Raw genomic sequence first — 19,351 nt, 5'->3', positions numbered from 1 at the left:
GGGCGGGGCCGGGGGTGCTGCAGCCCGGGCCCCCTGCCCCGCCCACGTTGTGCTGCCTCACTTCCCACGGGCCAGTGGCCGCGCCAGCCGGGGCGGCCCCGCCCCGCCACTCTCCCCGCCCCCGCCGCGGGCGCTGGTTGGTCAGGTATGATGTCACCGCGGACGCCTCCCTATGCCCATTGGGCAGCGCGCCTGTCTGTCAGTCAGCTGAGGCGTTAGGGGGCGGCGGTGGCCATTTTGGAGCAGAGCGCGGGGCCGGAGGTAGCGGAGGGAGCGCGGGGCGCGGAGGGAGCGCGGAGCCCCCGCCATGGCAGCCCCGCTCGGTACCGGCACCCGCGCGGAGGAGACTGGGCAGGAGAAACAGGTGGGGAACCCTGGGGCGGGCCCGGCCGGCTCCCATTGGCTCGGCCGCACGTCGGTCTTCACAGCCCTGTGCGCGGATTGGTTATTCTGTTGTCCTTCTGATGAATGCTGGTGTTTCATTGGCTGTGGGGCTGGTGGGGGTTGGACTTCCGGCAGGAGTGGTGGGATAGCTCGGTCTCGATGGCGGCGTGGGGGGTGCGTGGGGGCTTGTGGGATACTGGGGGGCACTGGTGGGAGGGGGCTTTGGGGTGAGGGGGTGCTGGGGAGCGCTGGCATGGGGGGCTTGTGGGTACTGGGGAGTACTGGAATGGAGGTTACTGGGATGGGAGGGGGCTGGGGGGTTCCTGGGGAGTGCTGGGGCGGGAGGGGGAGCTGGCGGGTGCGGCCCACGGGAGTGTCCGGGCGGGGGGCCGGGGGCTGCCCTGGGGTGCGCCCCGCTGCTGAGGGGCTGGGCCTGGCTTGGGGCTGGGGGAGGGCTGTGTGGTTCGGGGGGACCCGGCTGCCCCATCAGCAGCTGGGTGAGGCCCTTTCGGGGCAGGGGCACGCCGAGGTGCCGCAGCCCCCCGAAAACCGGCGTTGGCTTCAGCCTCGCCGGGTTCCCCCCTTGGACCACCGCGGGGACTGAGTGGACGAGCGATGAGCCCTGGCTGCGGCTTGTTGCCGGCCCCGGTGGGGCAGAGCTGCCTGCTGGCGTCGAAGAGCGGGGCTGGGCAATGGTTCCAGGCGGCTCAAGCGGCTGCTGCATCCCCGGGTGCGAGCCTGAGCCCCCACGGGGCAGTCGGACGCGCTCCGGGGCGCAGGCAGAGCTGCTGCCTTCCCCCACTGCCGGCCACCTTCAGCCATCCCCCTGCGGCCAGCGTGGTCTTGCTTTGACGTCGCAGCAGGAGAAGCTTTTTCCACTTCCCTGGTGTTAATTTAGCTGTGAGGGTGGGCGTAGGAAGGAGGCAGTTGTGCTGCCTTTCAGGCACTGAGGGAAGGTGGTGGGCGCTGTTCCATGGTGGAGGGACATGATGGGAGGCACTGCTGTGGGCAGCCCCGGGATCTGCTGGCAGGTGTTAAGGACACCGGCGCGGTGTTGGCTCTGCTGGGTGCTGCAGAAGAGGTGGTGTCCACGAGGTGGGCAAGCAGCAGGGTGCAGCGACGTACCCCAGACAGTGTGGGAGAGACTGGGTGATGGGAGCCAGTGGTGTTTGCAGCCGGGCAGAGAGGAAGGAGACTTGGAGATGAAGAACTGAGGACATCAGGCTGAGGTGATGGAAGGGTTGTGGGGGGCAAAGCTTCGGCTCCTGCTGCCAACCCCCCCCTCGACCCATCTGATGTTGGGGCTCGCGGGGTGCCTGGCTCTGTGGCAGGGCTGACTGGCGTGCACTGGCCGCGGCTCTTATTCCTGGAGCTGTCATGGAGATGGGTAAGAAGAGCCAGGCTCCTTCAGGCTGTGTGTGGGCGAAGCCCTGCAGCATGCAGGAGCTGAAGATCGTGACGAGACTCTCGGCACCTTCCCCCGCCTTTGCTCCCCCCTTCGATCCCCTGGGGACCCCCATGGATGGGGGCGTGAGGAGGAGCCTGTGCGGCTGGGGCTCCGAGTGGGATGTGCCGAGCCTGCGCATCATGCTGCTGCTCCCAGCTCCAGTTGTGACTGTCGGGAGCTGCCATTAACTCAGGTTTGCTTTGTCTTGTCACGATGCAGCCAAGGAGCTGTTCTGTGGCAGCCTTTGCGTGCGTGCTGTCACAGCTTCTGCGGGGAGAAGCCATGCTGCAAAAAGCTTCTCCCCCGGGTCAGCCCCAGTAGAAGATCACATTGGAAACCTCTTGCAGTGCCAGCAATGCTTTCCAACCTGGGGGCTTGCGGGCTCCAGCTCCGCTCTTGGTCACCTGGGAAGGGAAGTCCCGGCAGTCGAATGCACAGGAGCACGTCCCCTTAACACCACCAGGCCGAGCTTCAGTGCCTCGTCCTTGGGGAGTCTGGGACTCGCATCCCACCTGCCTCCACCTTGCACGATTGCCACCTTCATCCTGCCAGCTTGCTGGTCCTGCCCGATGCCGAGGGCTTTCCTGTTTCACAGATGGGGCGGGGGCTTGTGGTGGCAGTGTTCTGCCATGCTTATTGTATGGAGTGTGCCATCTCTGGTGGGCTGGGAGAGGTTCAGGGCCTCAGCACTGGGGAGAAGACGCACATGGCATCCATCGGTGCAGCTGGGCTGGCAGGAGCAGAGCTGCTGCTGCCAAGTCTGCCAGCATCATCCCTGCTGGAAAGGGAACAGGGATGAAAAACACCGCTTGCCAACATCCCGTGAAACAGCAACTTGCACTTGCGTGGTGGCCTGGCCCCAGGTGGCTGCTGGTAGAGGTGGCCAGCAGTGACGTGTTCCTGTTGGAGCTGGGCTGGTGGCCAGCCAGAACTCAGCCTTGCTGTGGGTGAGGCTCTCCAGGCCCTGCTAGGACCCTGACTCCTTCCCACCCCAGACTGAAGCTCCTGTCCCCAGGCCTGCAGCCCTTCCCTGCAGATCCCAGAGATCCCACTTCCCAGAGATTTCCCAGAGATCTGCTTGGGAGCAGATCCCAAGCCCTGCACTGGGAACCCCCCTTTCAGGCATTGTTGCTCAGCTGATGCTTCTTCAATAGCTGGGTCGGGGGTGGGGGGGCTGGGGGTGTCTCAAAGCCCCTGCAGAGGGACCAGGCAACAACCAGGGCCTGGTGCCTCCTGCTGCAATTGGCCCCAGGGGTCCCAGGCTTCAAGTGGGCTGGGTGCCTTCCCGGAACATCCTGAAACTCCTGTGGCTGTGAAAGAGGCTCTGAAACGCTGCTTTGCTGCCTGTGCCTGTTGTCATTCCCAATAAATTGGTTTTGGAGCAGAAGGGTTTCTTCCATCTCAGCTGTACTGCAACGGGGCGCAGCAAGGCTGAACCCTCCCAGCACTGCAGTGCGCTGCTGGAGCCGGTCATGCTGGGCAGCTCTGGACTGGTGTTTGTCGATGCTGGTCTGACCTGTCGCTGGTCAGGGGAAGACGCTTGTCCAGTAGCGATTTGCAGTGATGTTTTAAGCCCAGTTTGCAAAGCCAAATGTCATCTGCAGGGGCTCCCATCTGGGAAGGAGGCAGGGAGAGGGTCTCAGCCTATTTCCACAGGTACTGGAGGCAAAAGCTGTTTCTGGCTGGGAGGGTGTTTATAATATTCTCTGAGTGTGTCTGGGTTTTCCAGGGGATCACACCTTCCTTGGCGAGCCAGGTGCTGGGGTTTGGACGCCCTGCTGAATATTGTGTTATGACATCACAGGTGTGTGTTTTTCTGTGGGGCTGAAGGGCTTTCTGCCCCCCCTCTTTGTTTTTCAGGACACACAAGAGAAGGAAACCGTCACCCCTGAGAGAGCAGAAGAGGCGAAACTGAAGGCCAAATACCCCAACCTAGGCCAGAAGCCTGGAGGCTCCGACTTCCTCATGAAGAGACTGCAGAAAGGGGTATTTTTCTTAGCCGTTGCTCATCTGCGTCCTCTCCTCCCTCAATGGCACAGGCAGTCAAGCTCCAACCAGGACAGAGGAGTCACACCAAAATTCCCCAGGTCAAAAAGTCTCTTGAACCCATGGGCCAGGCTCCTTTCAGTGCCTGCGCTGGACATGGCACTCAGTGGGCAAAAGCCCAAAGCGAGGGCTGCTGTGGTCAAGTGAGAAGGTCTTGTTGCTCAGAACCCAAAAGCTGCCGCTTCTCAGGTGGTTTTGCTCTATGTGTCTCCCCCAGCAGTGGATCCCAACCTGTCCTCCAAACCCTGGCCTGAAACCTGGGGTCTAGAGGTGAAACAAGTGCATAAATTCCTCCCCCCCCCCTGCTGCTGTGCTCCCTGGGGTTCAGTGGGCCACTGAGATGCTGCTGGCCTGAGTTTTTCTCTCTGGTCTGCACTTTGCCTTGTTCTGGGCTGGTGCAAAGGGCACTGAGAATGCCAGTGAGTCAGCTGGCAGCATCTCCATTGCTGGCACCAGTGTAAAAAGCCAACTGTCTGACTGTGCTCCCTGTAAAAGTAATTAAATCTTCTCCATCTTGTAGAAGAGCCATCTGTAGCCTGCTTGGGTTGTCACTGCTGGCTCTCCTCCTTGCAGAGGCTGGTGCAGAAAACAAATCCCTCCTGAGCTGCTGGCAGCCAGTGGCTGCGTGCCTTCCCCAGCTCTGAACACATGGTGTCTCTGTGTCACACTGCGCAGCGTTTGGCTCTGTCCTGCCGCTTCCCTTTCAGCTTGTATTGACAGCTGTCCCCTCTGCCTGAGCAGCTGCTGTGCACACTCGCTCTCACTGTTGATGTGATCACCAGGACTGTTTTAGGTACCAGGTCCTAAAGCAAGCACAGAAACGAGGGTTGTTTAATGCCTTGGTGTGGAAGTGGGGAAGGGCTTTTGGTTGGGACTGGGCTCATTGGGGCTGATGGTGCATTGAGGCAGAACTGGGTTCTTCAGAGCTCCTTTTTCCCAGCAAAGCCCTGTCTGTAGCATCAGTGCAAGCTCTGCTTTGGTGTTCAGCCTTTCCTATGCTGCTGCGGGGGGTGAAGCAGTACCGTGAAGGAGCACAGAGTCCCATGGTGATGTATGTGATAAGGGAGCAAAATGCCCTTTGAACCCCGGGTTGGTGGCGCTGTGCAGCAGGGAGGTGTCCTCTGGCCACGTCTTCACAGGCATTTCCCTGCGTCATTTCGCCTGTTGGGAGCCTGGACAGTCTGGCGAAGGCCTTGGCACCGACCAGGCTGTGCTCCCTGGGGAGAAAATCCTGCCTCTGTCACACCGGCTCATCAGCTTACCAAACCAGAATGAACTGTATTGGCAAACGTCCCCTGGGTTTGCCACTGTAGCTGAGCCTCTGCCTGGAGGCATCTGCTGATGTGGCTGTGCCTGTGTTTGGCTGTCTGGGGTCTCTGGACCAGGATTGAATCCCTGTGACCCTGAGTGTGGTGCAAGGGCAGAGCAGGACAAATCTGGTCTTTACCCAGCAAGCGCCACGCCAAGCAGTGAAAGTTCACAGGCTACAAACATCCAAAGTTGGGTGAAAGGAGGAAAATGCACCCTGGTGTCTTGAGTCAGACAGGCAGCTGCGATGGGGCAAAGCTTCCAGCTGGGGCAGGTCAGAGTCCCTCTGGGGTTTGTGGGTGAGTGCTAAAGGTCTTTTAAATCTGGCCAGGCTCCCTTGCTTGGATTTTCCCCTTGCATGATGTTTTGGTGACTTGGTTTTGAGCAACCCCAGCAGCTCCTTAAAGGATTGTATTTGTGGTCAGGTGTCTGTATCTCTGCTGTGTCCCCACACTCCTGCAAATCAGAGTAACCCAAATTCCTCTCCCTCTTCCAGCAAAAATACTTTGATTCTGGTGACTACAACATGGCCAAGGCAAAGATGAAGAACAAGCAGTTGCCAAGTGCGGGGCCAGACAAGAACCTGGTGACAGGAGATCACATCCCAACGCCTCAGGACCTCCCGCAGAGAAAATCCTCGCTTGTAACCAGCAAGCTGGCAGGGTAGCCTGCACTCACAGGCTGGGTTTTTTCCTATTTTCTTTTTTTCTTTTGGCTAAATGGATTGAACTTCACTGTACCATAGGGACGGGAGCACCAGAATCCACATAGTTATTTGAGTATTTACAGCGAACACACACCAAAAACGAGAAGGCGAGCAAGAGGTGTCAGTAGCCTGGAAGGCACAGGCAGATTTGATTGGGCCGTTCCTTTTTAGCAAGTGGGTTTGCTGCCTTAATTTTCATGCTGTTTGAAACCATCCTCGCTTGCAGAGCCACTGAAGCGCTGCCTCCTCGCTGGGAGAGTCGAGCGGCCCCAGGAGAAGCAGGAAAGTGCTCAGAGGTGTCGCTTGCTGTTTGCTTGGGACCGGGTAGGAGGGGAGAGCTTGGAGCTGTGGTGTGTGAATGCTTTTCAGGTGTTGGGTGTCTGCAGAAGAACTGGCTGGGCAAAAGGTGTACTACATGATCTGGAAGTTTAGTTAGGTGTGTGCGTTAGAGCTGCTAAGTGAAGAAATTAGCTGATACACAAAAAATTACGTGGCTGTGTTGTTGGGCTGAACTGCCTGGGATCTGTCCCCTGCTTGGACAAAGCAGCTGAGCTCACAGGAGGGGAGGATGTGTCCGATGGCTGTAGGAGGGGGGGGGGGGACGGGCAGTGTTTGAAACAGTCCTCGTGGCTTGGAGCTGCTATGAGGCGTTTGCTGTTTCGGGGGTAGAGCCCCACCACAGCTGCATCCAAGTGTGGCTGTGATGGAGGGGCACAGTGTGAGGCTCACAGCTGCCCCAGAGGGTTTGGGGACGGTTTCTTTCTCCCTGGTCAGTTCTGGCCAGCAAGGCTGTCTGCCTTGGCAGAGGTGAGGGACAGTTCCTCTCCCGGCTGCTGGGTAGGCGGCAAAAGGTGGTGAGCGGAATCCCACCAGCAGCAGGGTGCTTGGGACACTGTGAGAATGTGGCCAAGCAGGCGGTCAGAGCCCTGTCTGGTCACATGCAGCCCCTGCCTCGTCACATGCAGCCCCTGCCTCATGCCCAGACTTCAGTGCTTACAAAGCAGGGGCCAGCAGCAGTCAGTGAGACAGATGTGAGCTGTTGGAGCTGATCTCTGGAGGGAGAGAGGCAGGACTGGGAATAACCACCCCAGAAGGGGAAAAAAGCCACCAGAGACAGAGAGCGTAGAGATTAGGAAGAGAGGAGCATAGAGGCAAACCTGTGTTGACATCAGGCACCCCAAGCTTTGATTTCTTTCTTTTTTTCTCCCCCTTTTTTTTTTTCTTCTTGCCTTTAATTTGTTCCAGGCCGGGGGTGGGGGAGGCGGGAACCACAACAAAACAAAAAGTTGGTGTGATGGCTCCAGCCTGTAGAACAATGTGCATGCTCAGTGCGTATACTGTCCGCTCCTCACGCAGCGGAGATGAAGTGGCCTCCTATCCTGTGCAGCAGAAGGTCTTGGCATACCTGTGCCAGGGCAGTGCTAAACCTGCCCGGTTTAGGCCCAGTTTTGAAGGCATGTGGGCAAAAGGAAGTCGAGAAGTTGAGTGGACTTTTTCTTCTTTTTTTTTTTTTCTTTAGGGATTCCCATCAGGTCAGGAGAAACCAAGGCAGGGCATGGCTTTCCTTACGTATGTTCTTGGCTGGCTGACTCAGGCTTTCTTGAGAACCTGTTTCACGCTTTCCTCCTGCTGGCTGGAGCAAGGAACGCGGTATTGCTTCCCAGGAGAGTGTCTGCTAAGGGTGTGCTCAAATGCTTGTGTCTGCCTTCAGGTAGTTTGGAGTAAGCTAGCCAGAGCTCTACTCATCAGGGCACTCTGAGCAAGGGGCTCCGTTGCCGGCCCCATGGCCACGCAGGACAGTTTTCTCTTTGTGGAGCGGGCAAGGAGTGTAGTGGGATTGAGGGCTGCCCACTTGGTACTGTGGGTCCGTGCTTTGGTCTCCGTCACCTTTCCAGACCCTGAGTGACCTGGCCAGGGTGGCGCTGGCAGTGGCTGTGCAACCTCCTTGGATGTTCTGTTGTCCCAGCCATGTTGTAAATAGATATGAATCATATATATAAAAAATATATATAATTTTTTACATGTTCATCTCTCCTCTCTTCTAAAGTGCTATGCTTGCTTTTTTTTTTAAAAAAAAAAAAAAAAAGGAAATATAGTGAAGAATGCAAGAGGCATTGCAGCTTGGGAGCTGCCTGTGTGCTGAGGGGGGGCAGAGGGAGGGGACAGCTCTCGAACCACAGCTTTCCTGGTTTTCCGGAAATGCCAGGCGTGCTTGCACAGGAGGGGAAGCGATTGTGACAACACAGGATGAGAACCAGCAAGAGCAATTCCATACAAGGGTGGTAGCTGTGGAGCAGAGTTATTTCCATTCCGCCCCCAGAGCCAGGCAGGCAGCAAGGGGGTGATGATACTGTCAGCCCCACTGCCCACCTCTCATGGGAAGGGGTGCAGTGGGAACCGCCCTGCATCTCAGAGGCCTTCGCATTCTCATCCTCTGCTCCTCATAAAATATTACTACAAGGATGAGGCTGGTAGTGGTGGGAGGCTCGATGCCCCCAGGGCTGTTGGGGTGAGCCAGCAGGAGGAAAGACACATTTAGCACCAACTGTTGGGGTGCTGAGGGACTTGTGCAGCTTGAGCAAGGCCATCAAAGTGCAGCCGTGGGGTGGGATGGGGCACAGAGGGAGGGCTTTGGCTGGCTGAGCCCATGCGGGGTTTTGTTGAGGTGGGGAAGGCAGGTGTGGCCATGCTCCTGCACCCCAGGGATGGGCACTGGGTGGGAGAGGGCACATGGAGAGACCCCGATGGCAAAATTGCTTAAAGTCTCTGCCCTTTCTTCCTCCTCCTCTTTCAGGGCTCACTTCAGCTAACACTGTGCAACGTCTCCCCCACCCCCTGGATATGTGAGCAGTGTGGTACCCTTCTCTGTGGGCTGTGTGGCAGCTATGGAGTGTGTGTGGGGCTGTCCCCCAGGAATGGAGCCATGGGGTGTTCATCCCCAGCTATAGGGTGTAGGGAGAGCTGACCCCCAGCAGTGGGGTTGTCGGATTTGCATGGGACTGTCCCCTAGCAATGGGGCTATGGGCTGTGCAGGCGGCCAGCCCTTGGCAGTGGGGCTGTGGGGTGTTTGTAGGACTGTCCCCTGGTGATGGGGCCTATGGGGTGTGTGTGGGGCTGTGGGGTTATATGTGCTGGGCCCTGGCGTCTCCATGGGGCTGTCCCCCAGCGACATGGCCATGGGGTATACATAGGGCTCTGGGGTGTGCATGGGGCAAGAAGGTGTGTTTTGGGTGGGTATGGGGTGTGTGGGTACGCAGCAATGGGGCCACGGGGCCAATGGGCTGGGGGGAGGGGCATGGGGTCCATCCCATTCTGCAGCCACAGGGGCCAGGGGCCAAGCGGGGCCACCCGCCACCTTGGCTCACAGCTGAGAGACTTGGGGGAGGGAGCACAGGGGGAGGTGTTTTTTATCCTCCTGCCTTCTAAACAAATCCCTGCCCCCCCTCCATGCTGTGGGGCAGGGGCTCCTGGTGCCCTCCCCAGAGGTCAGGGCTGCCCCACTGTGGCTCCCTCTGTGTCTCCATTGGCAGCCATCCCGGAGGCTTTAACTCTGGGGTTTCAGCCTTGCTGTCACACCTTTCCTTTCTAGAGTTTAACAGCCCAGCCGATGGCGTCACCGGGGTGGGCCGCTGTTCAGACAAACCCACTGACCTTCCCTAGAGCTGCCTGAAGCCTCTGCGCTGCATCTTCCACCCCCAGTTGGCCATTTTGCAGCCCCTCAAGCCCACCTCACAGCAGGGGCCAGGGCTGGGTGTTTGCACAGGGACGCACTGTTCCAGCCTGGTGCCGAGTATGTGCTGGTGTTTGTTTGTGCTTTAAAGCTTGGAACTGCCGGGGAAATATGTGCCGGGCGCTGCCCCAAGCTGCCAGAGCAAGCCGACCTCGCCTCTGTTATTGCTCCGGGTGCCAAGAATTCACTTCCCAACAAGGACGCATTCCTTGGGGCCACGGCAAGGATTTTGAGGGGGCTGGGTTTTGTCTTGCTGGACCCCAGTGCGACCCGGTTGCGCTCTTGCCCTGGTTTGTGGGGGCAGCAGCTGGGAAAGGAGCTGGTGAGGGGGTGAAGGGGCACCTGGGGTGGATGCACGTCCCTGCTTCTTGCAAGATCTGGGGCAAGAGCACTTTGGGGCATTCAGGATGGGGCTGTTCCCTGTGCTCACTGCAGCTTTCTCCTCTGCTGTTCCTGCTGGTGCATGGTGATGCTCAGGACAGTGACAGAGGCTTGGGTTTGCTGCATTTTCTGTCCCCAAAAATGCTGACCAGACAGGGGCTTCTTAACAGTGGCAGCTCCCTGTTTCCTCACTGCCTCCCTGGAGCGGAAAGACGCATTTGAGGAGCTGTGCTGGCGTTCTCTCCCCACATCTGGCACTTTATCCCCACATCTGGGGTTCCCTCCCTGCCCCCCCCCCCCCAAATCCCAAGGATCCCCTGCCCCCAAGGCCCTGCTGTCAGGGTGGGTGGGAGTTTCCCGATTCCCTTTCGCAGGGCTGTTGGGGTTCAGCAGTGAGCCCACCTGCCTGTGCAGGGGAAACCAGAAACCCTCCCATGCTGCGGCCCCTGGCCCAGCATCTCGTTCTTATCACGTCTTGGTTTGGTGACGCTGCAGTGCCTCAGCTGGATGACTTGGGGCTGATGTCACCTTCCTAGGTGGGGGCTGAAGCTCTGCTGCCGCAGGGTATTTGGGTGGCCTTTGGACAGAGCAGTGGTTCAGAGAGGCCCTGGCACGTGTCCCTGGCGTTGCTGGCCTGGTCACCTGTCTGCCATCTGGGCCTGCAGAGAAACTCTTTCCTGCTTTCAGAGGGGGTAACTGGGGATGTGATTTCTGGGGGCCCCAAACGCCAATTTCCAGTGTGTGGGGTCTTGTTAGGCACAAAAAGGCCCCAAGGCTGGCGAGGGTTGAGCTGCACTGGTGCTTGGCTCCGCAGGCAGAAATCCCTGCAGCTGAGTGAGCTCTGCAGGACAGCAGCCGCCTTTGCCCCCATGCCTCTCCCTCCATCCTGGCCTTTCTGAGAGGCAGGGATGGAGTAGAGTGCAGCGCCCGGGACACAGTCCTGGCAAGGGGTCTGGCAAAGGGGTGCTTGGGAGACCTCCTTTCCTTCCTCACGGCCCAGAGCAAAGCCACCTGCATTGGCACAGGCTTCTTCCCCAGCTAAATTTTGCCCAAACCGGTGCAGATTTTGAGGGCATCAGGCAGAGTCCTGGACGTGAAGGAGGGGCCTGTGGCCAGGGAAGACCACAATTGAGAGCCGGTGCCCCAGCGATGCTGAGACTGGCCAAAGTGCCCCTGGGGTGTCCCAGGCGATGGGTGACAGCAGAGCAGGTCTGGCCTCTGGGGACACCCACCAGCCATTTCACAGATGGCTGGATCCTGCCCGCAGCCCCGGGGTCACAGGGCACTGCCCTACTTCGTGACACCACAGCCCTCACGGAGCCAGCGGATGCAAGGAGGTTGCAAATAACGGGAGAGATGTGAGGCAACCCACCGATGACTGGAAGAAATGGTGCACTTCCCCATGAGCATCCAGCTAAGCAAGCCAAAGTCAGAGAGGGCTTTAACCAGATCCAGGTAAAATGCTGAGTGGGTGGGAAGCAACATAGAATCATTGAATAGTTTGGGTTGGAAGGGACCTTTAAATGTCATCTATTCTACCCCACCGGCCATGAGCAGGGACATCTTCCACTAGATCAGGTTGCCCAGAGCCCCGTCCAACCCGACCTTGAATGTTTCCAGGGATGGGGCATCTAGCACTTCTTTGGGCAACCTGGGCCAGTGTCTCACCGCCCTCAGTGTAAACAATTTCTTCCTTATATCTAGTCTGAATTTCCCCTCATTTAGTTTAAAACCATCACCCCTTGTCCTGTCGCTACAGGCCCTACTAAAAAGTCCATCTCCATTTTTCTTATAAGTATTGAAAGGTTGCAGTAAGGTCTCCCCGGAGCCTTCTCTTCTCCAGGCTGAGCAACCCCAACTCTCTCAGCCTCTCCTCACAGCAGAGGTGTTCCAGCCCTCTGATCATTTTTGTGGCCTCCTCTGGATCCGCTCCAACAGGTCCGTGTCCTTCCTGTGCTGAGGACCCCCGAGCTGGACGCAGTGCCCTGGGGGAGGTCTCACCAGAGCACATCACGCTCCCCACTTCCAAGCAGCCCTTTTGGTGTACACCAGCAAGGGCATCCTGGCTCCCCGCGTGTGCCAGGGCTTCAGTCCTGCTGGCTGCGTGCTCACGGCCTTGCCGGGGGATGCTTTGTATTGCAAAAACCAGAAAGAAAGCAAGGTCTGAGGCAGGGGAGGGACACACGGCCCCTCAGCAAATGGTGCAGGCTGCAAGGACTGCGTGCCCCATGCCATGGGGGGCTACGGTGGGGCTCAGCTTTGCCAGGGGGACTTGGGGCACTGCAGCACCCCGTGGTGCTGGGGCGGGGGGACATGGCAGGGCCTGGTAGGGCCGGAGGAGGCTGTGGCAGGGCCTGGTGGTGCTGGGGGGGGCGGGGTACCAGCACGGAGGTACCCTGCACTACTGCGGGGCTGTTGCAGGGGACCAAGAAGGGCCGTGGGCCCACAGCGGGGCCCGGCTGCACCGGGGTGGGAGGGTACTCGGTGTGGGGCCTGGCAGGGCCTGGGGGAGGGGGAGGGCGTCGGTGTCGTGGGGCCGAAGCAAGACCCGGCGGAGGGAGCGCACCTCCGCGGAGGCGGGGACCATTTCGCCCCTTTTCCCCCCCAAAAAGCCGCGGCCAGGCGAGGCGTGGCCCCCACCCCCCTGGTACCGTTCCCTCGACGGGGCCCCGCCGGAAGTGGAACCGGCGCGGCCTCGCCCCGCCCCGCCGCACCCCGCGTGGCGTCACCGCCGCCATATAAGCGGCAGCGACACTGCCTCCGCTGCCGTGGAGGGTTGGGCGCCATGTTCGCAGTGAAGCGGAACGCCGTCATCGGCTTCAACCTCTGCTGCGGCGGCGGCAGCGGCCCGGCCTTGGCGCCCGCCTCGGCGCCCGCCTCGCCGGGGGGGGGCCCCGCCCCGCCGCCCGCCGCCGCAGCCCCCGGCGCGGCGGCCGCCGCTGAGGTACCGCGGGGCCTGATTGGCTCCGCGGGGTCCTGGGCAGCCGCCGGCCGCCCTGAGGTCCCCCGCGCGCTCATTGGCTGCGGCGCGGCCCCCTGCGCGGCGCTGCCCCCCGCGGCGCGGCCGGGCGCGCTGTGGACCCCCGAGGAGGAGCTGGACGGCTGCGAGCCCGAGGACGAGCGCGGCCCGGCGGGGGACTCGCTGCCCGGCACGCCGCCCGGGCTGCTGGAGCCGCCCGATGGGCTGCGGCAGGACTCGCTGGAGATCATCAGTCGGTACCTGCGGGAGGTGGCCGGCGAGGTCGAGCCCGGCGTGAAGAAGTTCTTCCCGGGGCTGCTAAGCGGGCCTGGCAGGTCGGGCGATGCCGTGATGGAGAAGGCGTTGGAGACGCTGCGGAGAGTCGGCGACGGCGTCATGCAGAAACACGAGCTCGCCTTCCAGGGTGACTGGCGGCCAGCTCCTCTGCGAGGGGCGGGGAACGGGCGGTGTGTGGGGTGGGGGCGCCTCGGGCCCTGCTGTGGGCCCGCCTGGGCAGGAGGGCGTGAGGCTACGGGGGTGCCTGGGACCCAGTTCCCCTCCTTTGGAGGCGAGCTATGGGCTCCGGTCCTGTCCCTTCCCAGTGTGGAGTCGTGGGGGTCTCTGGGGGCTTGTTCCTAGAAGAGAGGGGTACAGGGATGTGGGTCGCCGGGAGATCCTGCCCCCATGTCTGCTCCCTTTGCCCCATGTGCGTGTGTGGGGGCTGCATAGCAGCGGCTGGGAGAGGCCTAGGCTGGAGCTGGCCCTTGGGGCTGGAGCAAGGCCTCTGTGCCACCCCCACCCCCCCAGCCAGGGGAAGGGGGGGTGGTGGTGCTTGAGCTCTCGGTCCGGTCATTTACTGGATGGGATGTGGCCCTGGTTTCGAGGGAGTTAAAACAGCTGAGAAGTGATGAAAAATGAAACTGAACTTTGTTCTATTGGGAGGCAGAAAAACCGCTGGTAACGTGTGCAGAGGAGATAATTTAGTTACAGATTAGCCCCAGTTCCTCCTTGCATCCTGCTTTGTTCAGCATAACTATATGCAAATAATCCCAAGTGCCCCAAGATTAGTTAACTCAGGAGTTTAAACTCCTCACACCCCTGGCTCAGGTGGAATGAGGTTTCTGGGGGAGAAATTCTCCTGGACAATGTGCTTGGGTTATAGCTGTTTTAATGCATTTTGCTCATTTCTGATGAGTCCTAGAATAGCCGTAGAAACTTGAACCCCAGTGCCTGGGCTTGGATGAGCAGGTGTTCTCACTGCAGAGTGTCCTGGGAATGTACTAGAAGTGAGAACTGACCATTTTGACTGGTTTCATGTAACTCGGCAACGAGCTCTTTTGAGGCTAGCCTGAGCCATGGGTAGCGGGGCTGAGCTGCTGGCCTGTGGGCTCGTGCTGGGACTGCTTTTGGCACACTGTACGACATCTGATCTCAGATCAGGATGGTGCCTGACACAGAAGGGTAGTGTCTGTGTTTCCTCCTGAGACAGTGAAATGCCTGCCTTCTTGCAGGAGGATGTTCTAGTTTTTTGTTTTTAATGCAAAGGGCTTCAGTTTCTTCCTCGCATCCTTAGCTGTGCTGACTGTGGGTTCAGTTACCCTGGCCAAATTCATGGACGTGCTTGTTGAATGAGCCACACTTGGGAGGAATGTTCAGACCAGCGTGGGCTGGCGTTGGTATCTGAGGCTTCTGTAGGGATGGTTACCTTTGTGTGTGCAGAAGAGGAACTGGATTCAGGAAGGCTTCCTGTTAGTTTGAGCAATAACAAGCAATGCCTTTCAGTTTTGTAAAGGCTTGTCTTGTTTGCTTATTCATGAGGCAGCACTGCAGGCCAAACTGGGGAATTCTGTTGATGCAGTCAATAAAACCACATTAATAAAATGGCAATGCATCTGCCTGGTTGTAGGTGACTCCTTCATTTCAGCTGGAGGGGCAGGGCTTGCGCCAGGCTGGAAACCGACTTCTGTGCTGTGGTTCTGACGTGGTGGGGCTTTAAAGCCCTTGTGACATAGGGGAATGTGACGTGCACAGAGATGGAAGCTGTGCCTCAGGTGGGGAGGAAGGAACTAGAAATGGGTTACGGGCTGTTTTTTGTCTGGCCCAGGCAAGTGTGAGCAGCAGAGCCCTCTGCAGAAGCAGGCAGGTACTTGCTCTCTGTCACTGACAGTCAGCAGTGACTCTTAACAGCTTTTGGACGTAGAGCATGGGGACTGCATCTTCTCACTGGTGGCCTTGCGGGGTATTCAGTGTCATGTGTGTGCCTGCCTCTAAACCAGCATCTCTTGCAGGAATGTTTCGGAAGCTGGAAGTCCAGAAAGAGGAAGATCTGCAGTTGGTGTGTGAAGTGGCTGCCCACATGTTCAGTGATGGAGTAACAAACTGGGGTCGAGTGGTGACGCTCATCTCGTTTGGTGCCTTTGTTGCGAAACACCTGAAAAGCATAAACCAGGAGAAGTGCATCAGCTCGCTGGCAGGAATCATCACGGATGCGCTCGTCTCATCTAAGCGCGAGTGGCTAGTGAGCCAGGGAGGCTGGGTGAGTCACTGCCTGTCCCAAACGCTGCGAGCTTTTCAGAACAATCCAGTATTTTCCTATTTCTGTGACCTGCTCACTGACAACCACGTGTGTCAGCAAAGCACAGAGATGACTCACTGCTCCAGTTAAAACCACAGTCTGAAACATCTAGCCGGAGTTCTGATGTTCCAGGAGCTCTTTACAATGAGCTGCCTGAAGCAGTCTTGACCTAAAAATGTGCCCCTGCCCAGCGCAGAGGGGCAGCATTCCCACAGCCAAGTCAATCCCGGGTGCCCTGAGCTTGCTTGAAGCTGGTCCACAGCTGCTTTGGTGCTGTCTCCTGATTGCCGCCTCTGTGGGACAGGCTGTGGCTGTAATGAGTCTGGGGGAGCGCACTCGGTGGATGTGCTGGGCAGGCTGCGCCCCAGCCTGCTCTGCCAAGGAAAAAGGCTTTCCATGCCTTCCTGCCAAAGAAGGGTGGCTGGCGGGGAAATGACTTTCCCTTCTTTCTCCTAGGAGGGCTTTGTTGACTTCTTTCGAGTCGAGGACCTAGAAGGCAGCATCAGAAATGTACTGATGGCGTTTGCAGGCGTGGCTGGACTGGGAGCGAGCTTGGCCTACATGTTCCGGTGAGCCAGGGTATGCAGCAGAGGGACAAAACTCTGGGTGGACTGGCTCTGTTTGGGGCTGGCGAGCTGATCACTTCCTCCTGTGAGTACTTATGAAGCTGGACTTGAGTGACCTGAGGAGAATATCTAGGTGTTCCCTGAGCAATCCTTTCCTAAGAAGGAAGGTGTGATCCGGTCAGATTGTGGGTACCCATGAGGAATTATTGCTTTGGGAACAGAAAGTGGAAGAATTGATATTCTGCTTCCTTCAAGAGGATGATGACAGAAAGCTCAAGTGGACTGCTTCAGTTTTATCCCGGAGGGAACCGATCTGCTTAGCAGCAAGCCAGTGAGCACCAGCAGCTCTTGTCTGGACTGAAGCCTCCTGGGCTTGGCACAGCAGCTGTGCGTGGAGCAGATGTTTCAGGGCTGTGGTTGTGGGCTTCTGGAAATAGCATCTTCTGCTGCTGGAGTCCTGCCTAAACTTGTGGCTTTTCTGCTGGAGCAGAAGCATTGAATGCTGGGCATTGTGCGAGCCTGTGCCTGCCCCCAGGTGTGCTGGTGAGCGGGCCTTCGGCCACTGCCGGCTCTGCACACGTTCGCCCTCTGGAAGTAGTAGAGCCACGCCAGCAGCAGAGACATGCAGCTCGCTGCCAGAACATGGGATGCTGCAGCCCTGCATGGCCCCTTTGCTCCCAGCAGGGCTTCAGACAGGTCACTGAGCAGGCAGAGGAGTGTTGGGGGCGGGCTCGGCGTGGCTCAGGGCAGTAACCACAGCCAGCTGCAGCGCGGCCGCATTGGCCTGTCTGGCTGATCTTGGCTACACTGATGCGACTCACCACACACAGGCAGTTTAAAAATAGGGAGTGCATTTGTAAGTATGTAAAACCCCACATGCAGGGGGGAGGCTGTAGAGAACCTGTAAATATAAATCTGTAGGATATGTACATTTTTACAGAGCTAATGATACAAAAAGGGTGAATTTTGAATGTGGTAGAACTGCTTATGGGTGCACTGTACTTCATTCCTCATGTGAAGTAGCATTTTTGTGGCAAAGCCTTCTCCTGCCTTGACTCCAAGCGAGACTTTCTCTGATGTACTTGAGCCACATTGCCAAGGAGCATAGCAAGGATCAGTGGCCTGGTGGACTCTCATTGTGCACACGGCTTGCTGGCAACAGTTGATGTTTCTGTTTATTTTAATCTTTTTGGTTATTCTAGCCCTTCTAGTGGGTGGGGAGCTGTGGAAGTCTGTATCAGTTGCTTCCTTGTCTTCCTTTCATTTTGATGAGCCACGAGTCAAACGAAGCTGATGTTTGAATGTAAACATTCTGGAGCAGAATAAAACTTGTCGGCAATGGACTGCAACTGTGTGAGTCCATTGGTGCCGGCTCTGGCCCTGGTCCCCAGCTGGTAGCATTGCTTCTTGGTGGGCTTGCAGCGCTCACCTGCCTGGTGCCCTCAGACCGTGGATCGGTTGGTTCTTGGGGAGCTCTACTCTGTGGGACAGAGGCACAGTGAGGAACATCCTCGTCCATGGTGCTTGACCGGCAGCCTGAGTGATGCCTGATGGAAACCCAAGTGGAGAGCTGAAATATATTGTCAGGCCTGCTTGTTTGCTGAACAAGCACTTAGTTTTGTCAACAAATGTCTTTTGTTCTCAATCCTCTAGTATAAAACTTCCCATTTCCTGTAATGAGATGCTGATGTGCTAAATGTTCCTGCTCTGCTTTGCTGATGTGGGCCTATTAGCATGGATGCTGCCCCACAGCCTCTTGGTTATTAGAAAGCCGCTGTGGAAAACTGCTCTGGGTGTCTTGTGTCACCCGTTGGGGTTCCCCGGAGCTGCTCCGTGCTGAGACGCTCTTCTCCTTCACTGTGTACGTGGGTGGGGAAAGTCTGTGAGGCACCTTGTGCTCAGTGCCTGCACGCTCAGAAACAGCTTTTCTTGCGGCGCCACGAAGTGTGCTGTGGCCCCCTGGGTGCCTGTGCTTGGCAGCTGGGGCTTGTCACCCTCTGCGTCAGCAAGGCAGGGGCCTGCAGCCTCAAGGAGAGGGGGACTCTTCCTGGGGCCTGGGGGTGAGCTGTGTTCCTCACCCCTTCCAGGGCGGGGGAGACACTGTGTGGCTTTGGTCGTCCAGCATTAGTCTTGTCCTTTCTCTGCCTGGTCGGGGATGGAGGAAGCATGTGGCCTGCCTGGGGCTGGAGGGTGCAGCCCGGTTATGGGCAGACCTCGTTCAGGCAGTGGTTTGATGAACAGCTTCCTCCTGCTGGGGCCAGCTTTGCTGTGGGAGCCTTGGCTGGGAAATCCCTCTCCTGAGGGGCAAAGCACTTCCCTACCCCAAAAACTGTGCAGGTGGCTCCAGCCCCATGGGCCGTCGAGCCTTACTGCAAATGGGGTGAGGCAGGGGAGAGGTGACAGTTTCCTGCAGAGCTGGCGAGGCCCTTGCTACCGAAAACAAGCTGGTGGCTCAGCCCTGCTATGTGGATATTGCAAAATGTTTTTTTGGTGTGGGTTTTTTGTTGTCTGTTTGTTTTTTTTTTTTTAATGCTGTGTCTTTGTGGGCTATTTTGGGCCTGTTCAGTCCCCTGGGCTGTGGTGGGGCCCTCATGCAAAGCTGGGCCTTTGCCATGGAAATATGCAAAGGTGCTGGCGGGTGCGGAGGGGGTAGGGGCTGCTAGCACTTCCTGGAGGCCGCAGCGCTCTGATAATGCCTGGCTCAGTGCCGATAAACCGGGGCTTCCTCTTCCGCTCCAGTGAGGGCTTTTCGCAGAAGCTGGCTTTGACTTCTCTGAACTTCTTGTGTAAATAAGAGGGTGGGGGGTGGGGTGGGGGAATTAAAGCGGCCGCTGTCTGATGGTTGTGTGGGGGAGTTGCAGGTTAGGGGCATCTTCAGCACGTGGCCTGGCTGACTTGAGGTCCCCCTTTGCCTGGTACTCCTGGGAAAGAGGGCAGGTGGGTATTTCTCACCATCAGCTGGGCTTTTGGGTGCTGCCCAGTGGTAGGAGGGGAAGTGTTGGAAAAGCAGCACCCTCCCCTCCTCCTGCCTCCTCTGCACCAAACGGGGCTGAACCAGGATCTGGCCCTGCTGCCTCTGTCGTCAGTTCAGTTCGAAAGCTCGCGTTGACGTTGCTCGTGGGTGGTGGTGGGGGCACATGCAAATGCAGAAAATCCCCTGGCTGGGCAAAAAACCTAACTCCTACCTATTTCTGCCTTGGTGGCCCCAATCCTGCATTGAGGGCTCGGTTAATATTTCATGTTATTTCT

At 58.1% G+C, this 19,351-nt stretch overlaps 2 protein-coding genes across 2 annotated transcripts; both read left to right on the top strand.

The window, feature by feature from the left end:
• Nucleotides 1-202: 202 nt before the first annotated feature.
• ENSA (endosulfine alpha) lies at nucleotides 203-7,919 on the top strand. The gene is made up of 3 exons (XM_072846758.1): nucleotides 203-364; nucleotides 3,692-3,817; nucleotides 5,682-7,919. The coding sequence occupies exons 1-3, from the start codon at nucleotides 308-310 to the stop codon at nucleotides 5,850-5,852; spliced, it is 354 nt and encodes a 117-aa protein (XP_072702859.1). The 5' UTR covers nucleotides 203-307; the 3' UTR covers nucleotides 5,853-7,919.
• A 4,853-nt stretch (nucleotides 7,920-12,772) lies between these two features.
• On the top strand, nucleotides 12,773-17,486 carry MCL1 (MCL1 apoptosis regulator, BCL2 family member). The gene is made up of 3 exons (XM_072846747.1): nucleotides 12,773-13,385; nucleotides 15,250-15,497; nucleotides 15,993-17,486. The coding sequence occupies exons 1-3, from the start codon at nucleotides 12,788-12,790 to the stop codon at nucleotides 16,107-16,109; spliced, it is 963 nt and encodes a 320-aa protein (XP_072702848.1). The 5' UTR covers nucleotides 12,773-12,787; the 3' UTR covers nucleotides 16,110-17,486.
• The last annotated feature ends 1,865 nt before the right edge of the window (nucleotides 17,487-19,351 follow it).

Source organism: Ciconia boyciana, chromosome 26, assembly GCF_034638445.1.
Source record: "Ciconia boyciana chromosome 26, ASM3463844v1, whole genome shotgun sequence".
Lineage (NCBI taxonomy): Eukaryota > Metazoa > Chordata > Aves > Ciconiiformes > Ciconiidae > Ciconia > Ciconia boyciana.
The sequence above is the reverse complement of the archived record's forward strand: the minus strand, read 5'-3'. Positions and strand labels throughout refer to the sequence as shown.